This window comes from Bombyx mandarina, chromosome 22 (assembly GCF_030267445.1).
Source record: "Bombyx mandarina strain Sakado chromosome 22, ASM3026744v2".
NCBI classification, from domain to species: domain Eukaryota; kingdom Metazoa; phylum Arthropoda; class Insecta; order Lepidoptera; family Bombycidae; genus Bombyx; species Bombyx mandarina.
The window spans coordinates 13015266-13033057 of NC_143228.1; the positions used below are offsets into that span (position 1 = coordinate 13015266).

Here is a 17792-nt window from a genome sequence, read left to right on the forward strand (position 1 = left end):
TTTCAATACCGGAACCGAATGAAGTTGAGCGATAGTGTTCCGTAATAATGGAGTGCTTCCTACGGTTGCCGTGTGTCGTGGACCTACTGAAAACAGTTTCTACGAATGAATATTGCGTTCATTATTTTCATATCATTATCTATAATCTTTACTTATACTATAATAATATTATAAAGAGGAAAGATTTGTTTGTTTGTTTGTTTGTATTGAATAGGCTCCGAAACTAATGAATCGATTTGAAAAATTCTTTCACTGTTTGGAAGCTACACTATTCCCGAGTGACATAGGATATAATATTTTTTTAAAAAAATTAGGGATCCTTACTAAAATTCCAATAATGTTCCCCAAGGTGTAAAAAAAACTACTTAAAACCTTTACATCGCGTGCCCTGCGAAAACTTTTGATGATGGAATAAAATAATGTCAAAAAGTGTCACGATAGTATGTTTATGTCTAACTATTATTGTTATGCAATAAGTGTTTTTTTTATTTAAAAAAATACAACAACGTGAAATATCGTTGAAATTTTTGTTAAAGACTGTTGGACGGTTACAATCTGAGGGATTGGGTTCTGTAGGTGATGAGGGGCTATTTAAAAACACACTGCTTCATTATAATTATATTGCAGATTGCTTGAACACTTTTACACCATTATACAATTATTATCTTTATATTTTTTATAAAACTATTACATGTTTTTCATGCCGTGTCTAGATGAGAAGTACTGACATTTTCTTACGTGAATACAATGATCTGTTATTTAAACATTTAAAATAATTCTAATATTCGAAATCTAATCAAGTGTCAAGTGTTGCCTGCCATTACATTTATATACAAACTCCAACAAAGACCCGAGCGGAGCCGGAGCGGGCCGCTAGTAGTTTTCAATATTTTGAATACTTAGCCGTTTTCATAGTTATGTCGTTTATAAGATGGTCTCAACGAAACATGTTTACTAATAAATTGAAACATGAAGAGCATCGAAAGTTATTACAAATATTAAATTTTCATACGAATACAATAGAGGTCAAAACTAAAAAAAAGTGTGACGGATTGACTTGATGACATTCAGCTTTTCTTATTCGAATGGTATTTTGATGCTTCATAAAAGCGGAGGTGTTGGCATTTTTAACGATTCTAAACATTTTCTCGCAATGTAACGTTTTCTTTTGTACCGTCCACATATCGACGGGTAGAGCCAGCTAAAAATAAACACACTATCTGCGTCCATTATTTGCATTTAAAGCAGTCGAGATGATTTGAAATAAATTCTTATTGAAATCTCGTGTTTTCCAAGTTAAAGCTTCGTCGGCGAGGTGCCGGTGGTACGGTGACTCACGCCGAGTTCGCCAGACAATTCAGGGAGTCCGTAACGCCTATTCAGTGCTCCGGACGGCGTAAGTGCTGAAAGTCGTGTAAAAAGTTGTATCCGGCCGTGAATAGAGCGCGTGGTATTTCGTTTATAAATACGCAAGTGTGCCGGCGTCAGCGCGATCGCAGGGCCGGCGGCTCGGCGTCCAGAGTGCGGGTGAGGTCGGTGCTGCAGCATGCGGACTAGCCGATGATATTCACGGGCGGGGGGGCGCGTCGCCGCACGTCGCCCGCGCCACGCACGCGCACACCCGCGCGCCCGCCCGCCCCCAGACTCCACGCCGGCTATGTGAGTACCTACCTATGCAATCTACCTACCTGTCATCATTATTTGACAGTTAACGGTGCTCGACAGCTGACCGCCTATCCTATGAGCTTTCAAAAGAAGAATCGAATAAAACAAACTACATAGTTTAATTTAAATTTTAGTGAATCTTGATTCAGAGTCTTGATATTGACAAATACACTACTACTATTGTTTTTACTTATTATTCATAATAGCAAGAAATACGTTGATCAATTTCATTAGCCAAAGGATTAATATGTCATAGAGAATACTCTATAGATTATAGTGTATCCGAATTTGAACTATTCAAAACTGTCTGAAACATGAAATCTCTTACTTCATTGAAGTAAGAATTTAAGTTTTACTTTATTCAAACTATTTTTACGGTATAATCTCGCGTTACTATATTATTTCTGACGTTTTAAATACTCTGCAGTTATCGTGGCCACAGACGACCTACTGTGAAAACGCGAAATTGAACCGTAATATTCGTTATAATTATGTCTACGATACACGAAAACTGGCTTAAAACTTATTATTATTAAATAATTATACAATGTCCCTAGCTTTGTTGTTTGTCTGCCTTGTGTTATAAAGTGCCAGTTTATGCCAGCTAATCTTTTCAAATCATCTTCCCAGCGCGCGTCTCCCCTTATCTCTCTTGCATAGTGGTCCTTTCCACTGGGTCACTAGTGTGGTAATACTAACTAGTAGTAAATACCTAGTGCAGCAAGGATACGTTTGATGACTAAATGAGATTTTTTAGCACACAGCATCCTTAGGCTAAATTAAAAATTATGAGAGGAGTTCGAGTTCGACAGATTCTGCTTCGATGCTGTCAACGTCATTTAAGAAGAGTGGAAAAATCAACACAACGCGCTCGACGCGGTGATGTGATTATGAACGACGAAGAATGCCGATGCCCACGTGTAACGGCAATGAGCCTTTTTAAAGACCATAAATACTTATTAATAACCCAAATGCTATTTCGAAGAGTATTTACAAAGATTAATACGGATTCTCAAAATACAGAAGAGCACATTATTTAGCAACGTAAAAGATAGACAAATAGATCAATAAAGCTTTTAGAATAAAATCGTCCCGAAATTTACACCCTCTAAGTGTGTCAGTTATTTTAGCATACAACACATCATAAACATTTATCTTTTGTTAAATCACCAAGGTTTCTGGAATCGTAATCTTTCGAATAAAATTCGTTATTGGGTTTTATACATTTTGATGTCAACAAACGAATTTTTTGAGATTTTATTTATGAGCGTAAATGCGCATTCGTTTTCACAGCTTACCTGGTTTTAGGAGACATATTACTCAATATAATAATAATATTACTCAAAATAAACAAAACAAAATAATATAATCTCTTCTTTTTCGTCGCTTCCTCATTACTGAGGGTCGTGACCACCTTGGTCTAGTTTCTGCATTAGCTTCCTCCAACGTTGCCTGCATTCGGCCTGCTTAATGGCGCCTGGGAAGCAGGTGTTTGTGGCCTCCCTTACAATGTCCATCCACCTGGTTGGTGATCTTCCTCGACTTCTCTTTCCTTCCATAATAACTGTAGGTTAATTGGCAAGAAAAAGTCATGAAGTCAAATGTGCAAAAGCAATAAGATGATACGTGAATTTTCAATGCAAAAGCTCAAAATGGGTCATTTGACCCGTTATGGTATGTCTAGTGTTAAGATGTAATATAAAAAGCGTTAAACGCATTTTCTTAAAAGGTGAATATACCTATGAAACCGGAACATGTGTTCGCTTTTTTTTCATATATTGACATATAAAAATCAGGAGATACCGAAATGCGAATTTCGTCATTTATTCGTAGTACTTCAACTATCTTTAGATAACTATCTTTAGATTTCTTAGATACCAACCCCTAATTCTTATATTTAGTATATGTGCCCTCCATATTCATAGCCCCAATAAGAGTTACGCGTAGCTTTTACATAGTAATTACCATTCAAATTCTCCTATTTCTCTTTAAAGCGTTTTAGTTTCAAGGGTGCGGTAGCCGTTGTATTGTAAAACAAAAACTTAGAACTCATGTTTCAAGGTGGGTAGCAACATTTATGCTGTTGACGTCTATCTTAACACCAGGGGCTGTGTGCTCGCCAATTCATCTAAGCAATAAATAAAATATATGCAATAAAAGACCTACCTCTGAAACTATACAGATAAGCAATTATGTATTTTTTATTTATTTATTACTTAGGTGGGTGGACGAGCTCACAGCCCACCTGGTGTTAAGTGGTTACTGGAGCCCATAGACATCTACAGCGTAAATGCGCAACCCACCTTGAGACATAAGTTCTAAGGTCTCAGTATAGTTACAACGGCTGTCCCGCCCTTCAAACCGAAACGCATTACTGCTTCACGGCAGAAATAGGCAGGGGGCGGTGGTACCTACCCGCGCGGTCTCACAAGAGGTCCTACCACCAGTAACTATAAGCAATTATGTATAATATAAATCTGTACATATAATAAATATATCTTAACTGGAAAGTGTTGAACGATATTGGGATACCAGTTAATGTGATGGTAGATATTAATAACTATACCAAATTGTTGGTACTTGTGTATGTCTTTGCTTCTTAAGCATGTTTGCTAAACGTATAAATATTGTTTTATAACTCAATGTTATGACGCAAAACATCCATTAGCTGCTTCTTAAATTATATAGAGGTTAGTATTGAAAACAGTAAAGGAGTTAGCAAGGTGAATACGTGATATGATCCATTTGTAGTTTTTAGGTTACAAAACTATTTTAATATGTCAATGACCCTGAATACATAATTCAGGTATTTTTTTGTTTTGGACGTAATACAGGTGACTGTATTGTGTAACGACAGGAATTTTAGGATATTGTAAATTTTAGTAAAAAGAAATTAAAGCTTTTATAGTACTGATCAAAAATAATATTCCTTTTCCTGTTTTTGCTTATCTATGCTAGTAATGTCGAGGGGTTATGCTAGCTTCAACGAAAGTCTGGGGAATTTGCTTACACTAGCCCTAACAAGGGCAGTGTTTCACTGATTCTTTTCTATTTATCAAGACCAAAATTTCGAAAAAGAAATCTATTGTTCTTAGTCACGAAATGATTCCTCTTTTTGATGTGAAACATCTTATAGCCTCACGTATAACCGATTTCTGGCGTGGCGACGAACGCCGTGGCGACGCGTCGCCACGCTATATGATGGTATATATACAGTCCTATATGCAGTAGCGTGTACGGTGTGGCGACGCGTCGCCATGTGCAATCGACTGTGCGATTCTCTCCCACTCGATCCGGCGTTAAGCCATCTCTCTCGCTACACTGAGCTCGGATACCTATAGTGTATACTCCGTAGTGTATACAGTGTTGTTTATTACAGTACACATTACCTGTGTTTTATTTGAAAACAAATTATTTTTTCGTAATATTTTATTTTATCATTATGACATATTTAGTTCCTATCACAATCTGTTCTTTTCTGCATATTACTTTTACAAAATAATGTCGATGTTTCACATCTGCCAGGCGTCCCATGACGGCTCACATTTTTTTTGTTCATATCATGATTTTTCTAATTTTTCTAGACAATTAGTGTTATTTGCCATTACTAATGTAATCAACACTGTAAGCGTGTTAATATCATAAATACTAGCATGTCCGAAGCATCCGTGAGTGAATTACAAGTTTCATACGTCCTTAAGTAAATGGTATTCTTGTTACTCAAAATCACATTTATTGTCCTTGCGACAAACGTGAACACAACACTTATTAATTTTATGTTAGAAATTTGTTGTTAAACGAATGATGAAAGGTGACGCATCAACACAGAACAATAACGATACGATTGAATCCACCCGCGGTTCTGTTCAATCTATATATAACTGAAATTATGGTACTACCACTCAACCTTGGTGCTCCTCTACGTTGTTTACTCCATAAGCATAACCATCAACAAACGTTTTATTGGTTTGCTGAGATCTCGATTCATATTAACGTACATAGTTATGAAGTATTTAGGTTCGAAACATGTTTACAAAATGCTACTAAAAATGTTGTTTACAAAATGCTACTAAAATCGTGTTTACAAAATGCTAATAAAAAATTTTAGATTAAGAAAGTTTTTTTTTGGACTGTAGCTTCAGTGTGCTTGTACCTCGTGGCGTGACGATGACAAGGTTCGGGCCCTCGGGCGCAATTCATGTAAATAATAGGCAAGAGATCATATCGATAGCTTTGTAGCGAGTGGCTATTCTTCTTCTTCTTCTCCATCGCTCCCTCATTGCTGAGGATCGTGACTCCGTTTTAGCTTGTCGACTGCCAGCCTCCATCGGTTCCGGTCAGTTGCCTGGTGTAGTGAAGCGCTAAGTGGTCCGCTGGTTTGTATTAAGTGGCTATTATAGAACAGAAAATATTTGACAAAAGTTTGAATTACGCTAATGATTTTTCAAGAGATTTACAATAAAGAAATCAAAAGGAAATCGTTTCCAAGCTCTTTTTTATTGATTAGGTTGGTGGACGATCTCACTGTCCACCTGGTGTGAAGTGGTTAGCGGAGGTCATAGACATTAATGACGTAAATACCACTTTGAGACAATAGTTCTATGTTTCAGTTTTACAGTACAACGGCTGCTCCACACTTCAAACTGAAATGCATTACTGGCAGAAATAAGCAGGGTCTTGATACCTACCCTTGCGGGTTCATAAGACACCGTACCACCAGTAAGCTAAGCTGAAGCTGTTGTCTACATTTTAACATTATGCTAACTACCTTCTTTTTTTCTATAAAAAATATTTCTTGATTTTCACGTTTGTGTGAAATAAACGAAACGAGAGATTAAACCGCAAAAAATAATTTTAATATTCTACATTCGACGTCATTAATGGATTCCTGAGATTCCTGAGATTTCCACACAAACAGAAACTCGTGTCGTTGACAGCGAAGATCTGATGGCCTTGTCATCGCGAATCAGATCATAATTATAACGTCATAATCATAGCTCAATCCAAACAATAGATACAAATCTATTTACCTACAGTAATTTTAGAGTGTATGAATCATTAATAAGATCATTCACGTGACTGGCGACATCTCGAACGCTACGTGACAAACGTATACTCAATTTTGGCCATTATACATCCGCACTGAATTTCGGAGCAGTAATCACCCGGATTCATGCCAGGGAATGTGAAGACCTTGGAATTGGAACACTGACGCTTTCTATGCAAATACCGTCGCATCTAGTTGTGTCCCTACAGTTGTAAGGGCGCTACATTGATTCTTGTACGATGACTTTTTCGTCCAATTTCTAAGTTTGTGCGGGATGTGTCCAGAGTTGAACGTCATTGCGAGATGTCTGCTTGGTTTCGGGTATGTCCAATTTCGTGTTTCGTCAGAAGCGCAAATTCTTGGCTCCGAATGAATGTTACATTACAGCGTTCAAAACGTACGTGAAAGCGCAGCGTCTATAAAATCTACATAAAATGATGTCAACGTGTCGAGCGGAGCGGGTAACTGAGCGTTTCTCGGAAAACATATTATTAAACCTTTTTTTTCCCTACCGATTCGTTGGTAGCTTTAGGGGTTATTCCAACTTCACGAGGACCTACCTACATAGGAGCAGGACAGGACAGGACATACGAGCTCACGGGCTCAACCTGAGACAACTCCTAACCCTAGCCCTAACAAGAGCTGTGCTTCGCTGAATCTACTACTGAATAGAAATCGCGACCCACTGAGAAGATCCGGCGAGAAACTCAGTGGATTAATCCGACTTTATGGACTGTTTGTTAAGATTTTTTGTGTGTGTACGGCTTCATGTACTCAAAAATTTATTAAAAGCTAATAGCTAATAGTTGTTATTGAATAAGTTAAGAGTACTCTTGAGATGCTTGTTTCATTCTCATCGAAACATAGCAACCTTTTTTTTCACGCCTTATATTATTATAATTTTTTTTTTTTATTGCTTAGATGGTTGGACGAGCTCACAGCCCACTTGTTGTTAAGTGGTTACTGGAGCCCATAGACATCTACAACGTAAATGCGCCACCCACCTTGAGATATAAGTTGTAAGGTCTCAGTATAGTTACAACGGCTGCCCCACCCTTCAAACCGAAACGCATTACTGCTTCACGGCAGAAATAGGCAGGGCGGTGGTACCTACCCGTGCGGACTCACAAGAGGTCCTACCACCAATATTAATTGTAACTTATCTATAATTCACAAAAGGCAGAGAGAAGAGAAACAGAAATAGATACGGTTCGTTAATAAGCATCGCTTGGATATGCCAAGCAATAGCTTTGTAAATTTTTACAAAACGATTGCCAATACATCTATTATAATGTGGATCCGTGCAGAGTCCGTCGAACCATCTAAATAGCCTAATAAATTAATTGATCTATTTTTTTCTACTAAAACTTCCTCAAATTAAATTTTTTTTATCTCATCAGTTTGTTTGACTTTTCTAAATGAATAGCACAGTAATAACAACGCTCGTTATGATTTTTTTGCTGAATGTGTAAGAAAAAGTGAGGAAATAAACACCGATAAAAGTAAATAATTTACATGAAAACATACTATGTCAAGACAGCTGGAATTCTGATAACGTCACGTAATTGTTTTCTGACTTTCGCCTACGCTTTAGGGGCTGTGAGTAGGACCTATCCTAATCGAACTGACTAAAACCTCGTAGCACAAAAGGCATCCGAAAAACTCTTGACCAAAAAAATTTAATATGTTATTCTGATACAAATTGCATTACTATTCATATGAAAACTATTACTAAGAATGCACTGTGCTTGTTATTTCATAAACATAAGTATCTATATATTAATACGTGAAGCAAAAACTTTGTATCCCTTTTTACGAAAATTGCGCGGATGGAGGATTATGAAATTTCTCACACTTATAGAGAATATAGAGGAGAAGTGCACAATGCTAATATTTTTTTTAAATAATGCATAAAAGATACATTAAATTAATAAAGAAAACATTACACACACTACATACCATACCATGTATTTGACGCACACACGCATGCATACTATTTATTGTCAAACTTTTGTTCTTGACGTCTGTTGTCAAATTGAGATAAAATATTGTTTGTCTTTGTTAATATTTTTTATAGTGTAGTCTTGGCGAAATTTGTGATTATAGAAGTATAAAATACAATCATAATAGTGTACAAACTTACAATTCCAGTTAATTATAGTCGAATTTCGACTACTGCGGGACCTCTAGTATCTAACTCTATCTAAACATAAAACACCTTTTGTCAATGATGTTCTTCATATCAAATACAGGTAAAAAGGGTTTTTTTGGAAATAATGATTTCAAAACGCTGAATATGTCACTTTGCAGTAGATAGATGAAAAATCCTAATACAAACGTCTACTGTGGCTCAGCCATCGTTAAGAATAGCTTGCACAGATATACACACGGCACGCAATCATAAATCAATAACTACTTGATTAAAACAAGGGGACTTTAATGCAGAACTATACAATTACGATTACTTAATCTAATTAAAAAAACATATGCGTAAAATCCGTATTCTGTATACCATTAAATAAAGTAAGCGTTCGTCGCCTTCTTGTCTGTAATGTGTCTGCAGTTCATTGGCATAATGTCAACACACCGCAATTACTGTTGACTGACACGATAATATAAAAAATAAAAACCAACAATACAAGTATTAACCTTTAATTATTTAAAAAATATAACGTTATGCTAATGTAATGTACCTATAACATCATACTTTATTCTTTTTAATAATTGTTTTTCCACGTGTAAATACGCTGAATCACTCTTCTTACACACATTATCTTTTCCTTGAATTATTATTCAGCATGTTTTTTAGTCGTGATAAAGAAGTTATTTTTGATCTCTCGGTATAAATTATACAGGGGTGTTGTTTTGTTAATTTTTGTAGAGTTGTCAAGATTGCAATATTTCTGGCCGGTATGAGAAAAGATTTTCTAAAACTCGAGACCTTAACATGGTGTCTCCAAATCTTGACTTTTCTATTCTATACGACAATTTCATGATTTTTCCATTTTAAATATCATCTAGTCTTTAATAGAATAGGTACTGTTTCCGAAAATTCGTACATTACCGTTTAGTATTGACAAGTTGTGTTACTAGAATTCATTCGGCAGAATAGTCAAGGAATACGCTTGATGGACAACTGCAATGCTTTTTTTATTACTGAAAGTGTACGAAGTATCTTATACCTTTAAACGAGCAATTCTTGTATATATATATAATCTGAATCTCGGAAACGGCTCCAACGATTTTCATAAAATTTAATATACAGGGGATTTCGGGGGCGATAAATCGATCTAGCTACGATTTATTTTCAGAAAATGTTGTTTTATTCGTATTTTCAATAATCAACTTTAACGATAATCAACTTTGACTCTTCCCGACATCTATTGGCGAATATTAATACTATTTTTCTTAATTGAGAGCAACTAAATCCTTTAAAGACAAAACAAGATGGCGTAATCTAAAAAAAAAAACGAGCAAAGCTTGGTCATCATCTAGTAAAGATTAAAGTATGTTTGGATTGTCAATAGTGTTTTAGATTTGGAAATGGTTACTTTACGCTTCTGTATATTGTGTTTCAGTGGTTTGGCGGAGGGAGCGGCGGAGAAGGCGAGGGTGTGGTGCGACGCTCCCGGGGTCGACGGATCACACAGCGCCGCGGAGCTATCAAGCATCATAAGTTAGTACTTATTGATACCTCTGTAGACCCACTTTGTAGTATTTTAGAGAGAGAGAGAGAGAGATAGAGAGAGAGAAAGTATTCTTTATTGTACACCAAAAAATAAATAAGCAATTCGATACATTAAATACAATATATATATATATATATATATATATATACACATAAGATAAACATACATACATATATCCGTAAATATACATACAAATACACAATGTAATATAATAATAATTATTAAATATTTTATTGAGTTTTCCTGAGTCGTAGACATAATTAAAACTACTTTTACGGCTGACCATGTGTCCTCCGTGATCAGGAAAACTGTAAAGGGATCCAAACTTCCGAAATAATATAATGATAATAAAAAACTCAAGATTAAACCATAAAAGTAGTTTGTGTCGTATTTCGTAGTTTTGTTACCAAGCTTTATCCTAATGATAAAGATTCTATCAAGACTGACCTCATTACGGTACTGGTGCAGTGCGAGCTTATATCTTACAACAGTATAAATATGATAAAGTTGTTTCGAAATTATACAATTGGATATTATATTGTCGTGGAAGTTGTTCGTGAAAATATACTGTTGATAAGTAACTCGAGATTACGTCGCTCATTTTTGCCCTAATAATTACTAACTCGCATACAGAATACACAAAAATTAACTATGTATATCTTTCAATGAAAAAATACTTAAATATTCTATAATTCCGGTTCCGTGAGATCTTTTGAATGAGATCATGAAATTTAAAAATACTTTAAAACTGTTGTCTTGGCATATGGATGAAATAGTATATCTTTTTCCAAGGTAAACTTGTTAAATAACCAAACAAATTTATCTAATACCATACGATATTTTGTAAGAAATATTAATGTTATATTTTTACATCCTCGTGTCGAACCACATCACAATCAAAATAATACTTATTAGGCACAACTGTTGTTTTGCCTATTTCTGAAGCATAAATATTTTATTTATTTAAAACTTGTTGACTAAGTTGTAAACAAGAATTCAGCGCTTAAATATAAAAAAAGTTTTGCGATTGAAACATTGATTTCGTGTGGGTGGAGACATTTAAGGTGTTGGTTGGTGTTTATGCACTTTGCGAATCACTTACAAAAAAATATGAGTCTTAGAACGCATATTTGCATCGCAGCAAAAATCTGCGGAGTGGTGATATCGATCCTTACGAGTGTACAACACCCACAGCTTCCTTTTTTTCCCTACCTAATCTGATTGCCTTGAGAGGCTATTTCAACGTAACCTTAACTTGTAGTTGAGCTCACGGGGCTCAAACCGGAGTGATGCTAACACTGACCCTAGCAAGAGCAGTGCTTCGCAGAATCTACTACCGGATCGGAAACGCGACCCACTGAGAAGATCCGGCGAGAACCTCAGTGGGCTAAGCTTCCTAGTAAACGTACACACAAATGCTACACGAGAACCACGTGCTAATTAAAACAAAACAAAAAACCACCACATGCAAATTTTATATGTGACCTTTCCATCATAATAAAATATACACTTGAAATATTGTAAGTCGATTTAGAAATACACGCGAAAAACAAAACACTCAACGCTGCGTAAAGCGGTCGTTATAATAAATGCTGGCATAATTCTATTTTATGATCACGATTCGTTAAAGCGGTAATCTGTACTGAACATTAAATTTTCGCCTCGACCCACTCGAAGATAATTATTTTTCAAATGTAAATTGAGTGCGAGATGGCACAATCAAAGTTTATGTAAACACGATGTTTTATTATAACGCGTGATGTGATTTTGATCGTCTCTGATCGTTTCTGACATATTCTGTTGAACCACGGAGTCGCGGGTCGTTTCCCAGTCGAAATCAATAACTTTGTGAAACACATTCGATACTGGTTTTTGCTCTGTAGCTTCGCACAGTTGTGCTGAGGTTTATATCGCGTGGGCTACACTTACTTATATTATATTATGTGGGTGGTGACCCGTGCTGAAGCCTGTTTTCCAGGGTTCATAGGTCCTTGTTGAATTTCAACAATTTGGCGTGAAAACGTAATGAACAGAGCTACTTTCGTATTTTTAATTAATGTGGATGAATATAGATTGTTATCATGTGGCTTGTTTTGAACATCGATGGCTTTAATCGAATGTTTCGTTTAATATTTATACCTATAGCTAACATGTTAGTAAATTAAAAGGTAAATCGATAGTGGTACATATTCAATAAACTTATTTTTATCCTGTTGAATTGAAACGTGAAACAGCGTCGAGAATCTATGGTATGGTAACCATCTGAAGTTGCCCAGGAAGTTTACGTGATTTTTTGTATGTTTGCAATCTGTTTATAATATTGGAGGAATTATCAAGTAAAAAAAATATTATTTCTATCTTAATGATATACGATATTGTACTTTTTGTATACTGCTTTAATTCTTGGTGCAGTCTTGGGCAAAGCATGATCATTAATTGTATCTATCCGAAATATTCCAGACGGCTTTGAATAGACTTTTTGATACTTACTTTTTTTAAGCTACCTTCGAGTGATTCTCCATATATATATTGTGAACCTTGAATACGATACGTTCCTTTAAATACGTTTAATGTATTAAGAATCGCTTCCTGCAGAATATTCAAATTCCAAATTCTATTCCAAATATGTTAAACACGTTTAAAACTAACTACTTTTACGGTTTAATCTCGCATATATTCGTGACTAATTTAATTAATAATTAACGAAACGACAACCAAAACGGAAGAAAAACATACCAAATTATAGAACATTTCTGAAATATTCCTTTATTTTTGGTAGATATATTAGTCTAGCAGAGATACTTATCTTCAAGTTGGTACATTTGCATTGAAGATTTTTAGTGAGAATAAGTATAACTGTGTATTTATCAAATCAACCACGCGCTAGTTTTCTTTTTCATTGCAATATACGAGAATAAAATGTATATTCTAAAATATTTTGATGTTAACAAGTTTCAGCGCTTGATTTACACCGCACGTCAAGCTTTCACTTACATTTTTAATTTCGAAAACAAAATATAGGTTATTTAGATGTGCCGTATCTCAGAAATCCATGTTGGTAGTCACTCGGAGTTCAAAGATTGATGTTAAGTTATTTATTTCCCTACAACTCCCGATCTGTTTAGTGTATTTTGTAGAGCTGTAAATATTCTTAGTTCGAATGAAAAAAAAGTTTAAAGTAAACATGATTTGTAACTGTGTCGATAGTCACAGTACTAATTTACCGTTGACAACTTTTTTTTATTTTTTGTTGCTTAGATGGGTGAACGAGCTCACAGCCCACGTGGTGTTAAGTGGTTACTGGAGCCTATAGACATCTACAACGTAAATGCGCCACTCACCTTGAGATACAAGTTCTAAGGTCTCAGGTATAGTTACAACGGCTGCTCCACCCTTCAAACCGAAACGCATTACTGCTTCACGGCAGAAATAAGTAGGGTGGTGGTACCTACCCGCGCGGACTTTCAAGAGGTCCTACTACCAGTAATTATGCAAATTATAATTTTGCGGGTTTGATTTTTATTACACGATGTTATTCCTTCACCATGGAAGTCAGTCGTGAACATTTGTTGAGTACATATTTCATTAGAAAAATTGGTACCCGCCTGAGATTCGAACACCGGTGCATCGCTCTACACGAATGCACCGGACGTCTTATCCTTTAGGCCACGACGACTTCAACTGTTTACATTTTGTAAAACCGACGAAACAATATTCGAATAAAACGTATAAGTAATACACTACTGACCATTATATTTAGATATGTATTCTATTACAGAATCCATGAGGTAAACGGTCATCGTTTTGTGGCGAAATTCTTCCGTCAGCCGACCTTCTGCGCGTTTTGTAAGGAGTTCCTGTGGGGTTTCGGGAAGCAGGGATACAGCTGCGTTGTCTGTCAGACGGCGGTTCACAAGAAATGCCATAGCAAACTTTTAGGAAAATGTCCCGGATCATCCGCACATTCGGAAGCCACGGTGGTAAGTCCTTAGTAACAAATCTAAATAAAAGTTAGGACGCAAATTGAATTCGAAACCCAGATATGGGCAATTTGCTACTTAGTTTTTGTTGTTGTTAATGTTTTTTTGTTTATGGCTTAAGTGGGTGTCGAGTTTACGGCCCATGTTAAGTGGTTACCGGAGCCCATAAAACATCTACAACGTAAATGTCGCCACCTACCTTGAGATATAACGGCTGATATAACATACTTAAAACCGAAATGCATTACTGCTTCACGGCAGAAATAGGCAGGGTGGTGGTACGCCGTGCGGACTCACTAGAGGTCCTACCTACCACCAGTGAATTTTTCTTTCTTTTTCTCATTAAGAAAATTGATCGAATTAACAACAACTCATTTTCTTTTAATTCAATAATTTTATGAGCTCACACGGATATCTATCTACTCATAATGCGCTTCGATTTGAAGGATGGGGCAGCCATTAGACTGTAAAGACTAAGAATTAGTCTCTCATGTATCAAGGTGGGGGGCGGCATTAACGTGGTTGATATTTATAGGCTCCCGTGACCATTTAACACCAGTCTGCTTAGTGCGAGTTTTTTTTAAAGTTCTCGACTTGTTTCCTTCGTTTGCCGCTAGGAGCGCTGTTCCAACTCCATACAAATTTGAGTTAGCTTTTACCGAGATCTAGAAATTGAAACTTGAACTAAGCACACAGGTGGGCCGTGAACTTGTCCACCCGTTTTGGCTATAAAAAAAATATCTTATGCCTCACATTAGGTCTATTAAGTACGTCCTGTAAGTTATTTGTTTGATCGTATAATATAATAGTTAAATTTATTTATCTTTTCAGTATCTGCGAGAGCGGTTTAAAGTAGACGTGCCACATCGTTTCCGCCCGCACCAGTTCATGTCGCCAACATTCTGCGATCACTGTGGTGCTTTGTTGTACGGGTTCTTCAAGCAAGAACTCAAATGTGAAGGTATCCTTACATAGTTACGTCTTGTTTTGATAGAAAATAGCGATGAATTAAAATTAAAACAGCTTTGGCAAACAGTTCCAAGTTCCGTTTGAAATGATTGTAAATTTAAATGCAGTTTTTACTCCGATTTCTTACATTTAACTACTATTCTTATTTAGTTACACAATTTCAGTAACAAGTAATATCATCCTGTCCTACCAAGCGAACACGGACATCTTAGATAATGCCAATGTGTTTTGTTAGTAATAATTGAAATCAAAAAAATATAAAAAAAAATTGTATTTCAAAACAGGAGATTCTATGTTTGAAAAAAATTGTTATTTGTGGCCCAATTTTTTTTCCTACTAAACGATGATCCTAATATCAGTAGCCAATCCGGATCTAGCAATAGTACGGTCGTAAGAGACCTTGCTTTAAAATAGCCTGTCCTTCCGTACAAAATATGTGGGAGAACTCATCCTTTGGATTGCTACCAACTTCACTACATCACCTCGTTTCTACCAAAGATATCTATCTACCTTAATGGCCGAGAGGTTATCGTCACTCTTAAACATACGGAATACTTGATCACTGGTACTTCGACCACTGAGAATTCTTTCTAAACTTTATAAAGGGTAGGACGGTTCTAAAGCATTTCCATAGTGCTCATGGAACATAGAGGAGTTCAATCTTGAGCATAATACGTTTTGGTACAAGTAATCCTGAATAACTGTGGTAGAACGCAGTGACTCTTGGTGAATGGAAACTGCTTGTTGTTTTTACAATAATAGAATGACGCTGCTGATTCACCATAGAGGAGGACTCGAATTATACATTAAAGCTGAAAATGTTGTCATAATATGATGTGGATAGACTGAACCATCGACAATTAACAGTCTATTATTGTTTTTAACAAAAATATTTATCAGAAGTCTATATTAAATGTTATTTATTATATTAATAATATTTATTTCTAGTCTTGTGTTTTATTTTGCTTTTGATATTCTGCTTGTATTGCTTGGTTTGTATATGTATTTTCTAATAAGAAATTGTTGTCTTATACTATGTGTGCTGCTTAAAGTTAAATGTATGTGTATATTGCGTAGCATTGCATTATATTAGCTCACTGTTGAAATTAACTCAATCATGTTCATTCTGATAAAAACTGTACTCATAATAATTGTATGCCTACATCTTTATAATTGATATATTTACTCTGATAGATACTTTCAAATTTGGAACTCATTAATGGAAACTTTCTTTTGACTAGTACCTAATTTAAGAGTCGAAAACGTTAAAATCACCGCGTAATACTGTCTTTAGCTTGAATAACTTTACTGTGTAGATTTAGATAATTGTTTTACAGGGATGAAGTATTCTTTATTTTAAATTTAGAATTGTGGATAAGTACAGACCGAAGTCCACGTCCACCAACTTTATTCTTCAAACCAGAACGCACGACATATTCACGATAAAAATAGAGAGAGCAGTGAGTGGACTTCGAATTTAAGTAACGTATTTCTATACCTTAATTTAAGACAAAGCTCTCGTGTTGCAAAAATAACTGCAAACCTCTATATTTTTTTTTACCGTTAACGAAGTTTAACTTCAGTCACCCTCCTTTTTATTTTAGATAATAGAATATTTTTGTTTAAGTCACCGCTACATAGCTAGGCGAAGCCGGTAACCGTACTCGTCGAACTCGACAAAGAGGTCGACGTGCAACCTAACTCATGCATCAGCCCGCTGAGTTTCTCGCCGGGTCTTCTCAGCGGGTCGCGATTCCGATCCGGTAGTAGATTCATTTGCGAAGCAGTTGCTCTTGAGTTATTAGGTGTCCTTCGGAGGCGCTCGGGCATCTGTTAGCAAATCCCACCCCTCCTGGCTGATCCTTTACTCTCCCACCTGTCCTGGTGAAACTGGAAAGGCCCGGGGCCACCAGTAATGATTCAATCATTAAAAAAGCTAGGTGAAGTGTTCGCTCGTACATATATATAAATTAAGATAACTGTTAAATAGCTTACAAAAATTATAAGTACTTATTAGTATATAGTATAGTTTTTTAAATTAAGTGTGATATATTTTAAATATAAATAATTCCTATGAAAAAGCATAACTCTGAATACCCGGTAATTGAATGATTCGACAGTAATACGATTGTTAATGACAAATTTTAGAATTTTAGGGTAGAAATTAAAAACCGTTATACCGGTAATAAACCGTTTTTTTATTATTTTTTTATTGCCTTTGTATGCAGACGAGCATACGGCCCACCTGATGGTAAGTGGTTACCGTCGCTCATGGACGTCAGCAATGCCAGGGGCAGAGCCAAGCCGCTGCCTACCATAAAGTACTCTCCGCAAGCCTCGTTTGAAGAAGGACATGTCATAGCGCTCGGAAAACACCGTGGAGGGGACTTCATTCCAAAGCCGGATGGTACGTGGCAAAAAAGATCTTTGGAAACGCACTAT

General features: G+C 36.0%; 2 protein-coding genes across 4 annotated transcripts in view; one reads left to right on the plus strand and one right to left on the minus strand.

Moving 5' to 3' along the window:
• aux (cyclin-G-associated kinase) overlaps nucleotides 1-17792 on the minus strand; it is a 348262-nt gene that overhangs the window by 257008 nt on the left and 73462 nt on the right. The window lies entirely within an intron of this gene.
• The window catches only part of Pkcdelta (Protein kinase C delta), a 46875-nt gene continuing 30359 nt past the window's right edge, over nucleotides 1277-17792 (plus strand). The window contains exons 1-4 of one of the 3 annotated variants that reach the window (XM_089736616.1): nucleotides 1277-1659; nucleotides 10291-10388; nucleotides 14180-14381; nucleotides 15213-15342. In XM_089736616.1, coding sequence (XP_089592742.1) covers nucleotides 1561-1659; nucleotides 10291-10388; nucleotides 14180-14381; nucleotides 15213-15342 — 529 coding nt within the window. In that variant the 5' untranslated portion in view covers nucleotides 1277-1560. Of the gene's footprint in view, nucleotides 1660-6892; nucleotides 7034-10290; nucleotides 10389-14179; nucleotides 14382-15212; nucleotides 15343-17792 lie in introns of those variants that run through there. The other 2 variants (XM_089736618.1, XM_089736617.1) reach the window with 2 other exon arrangements.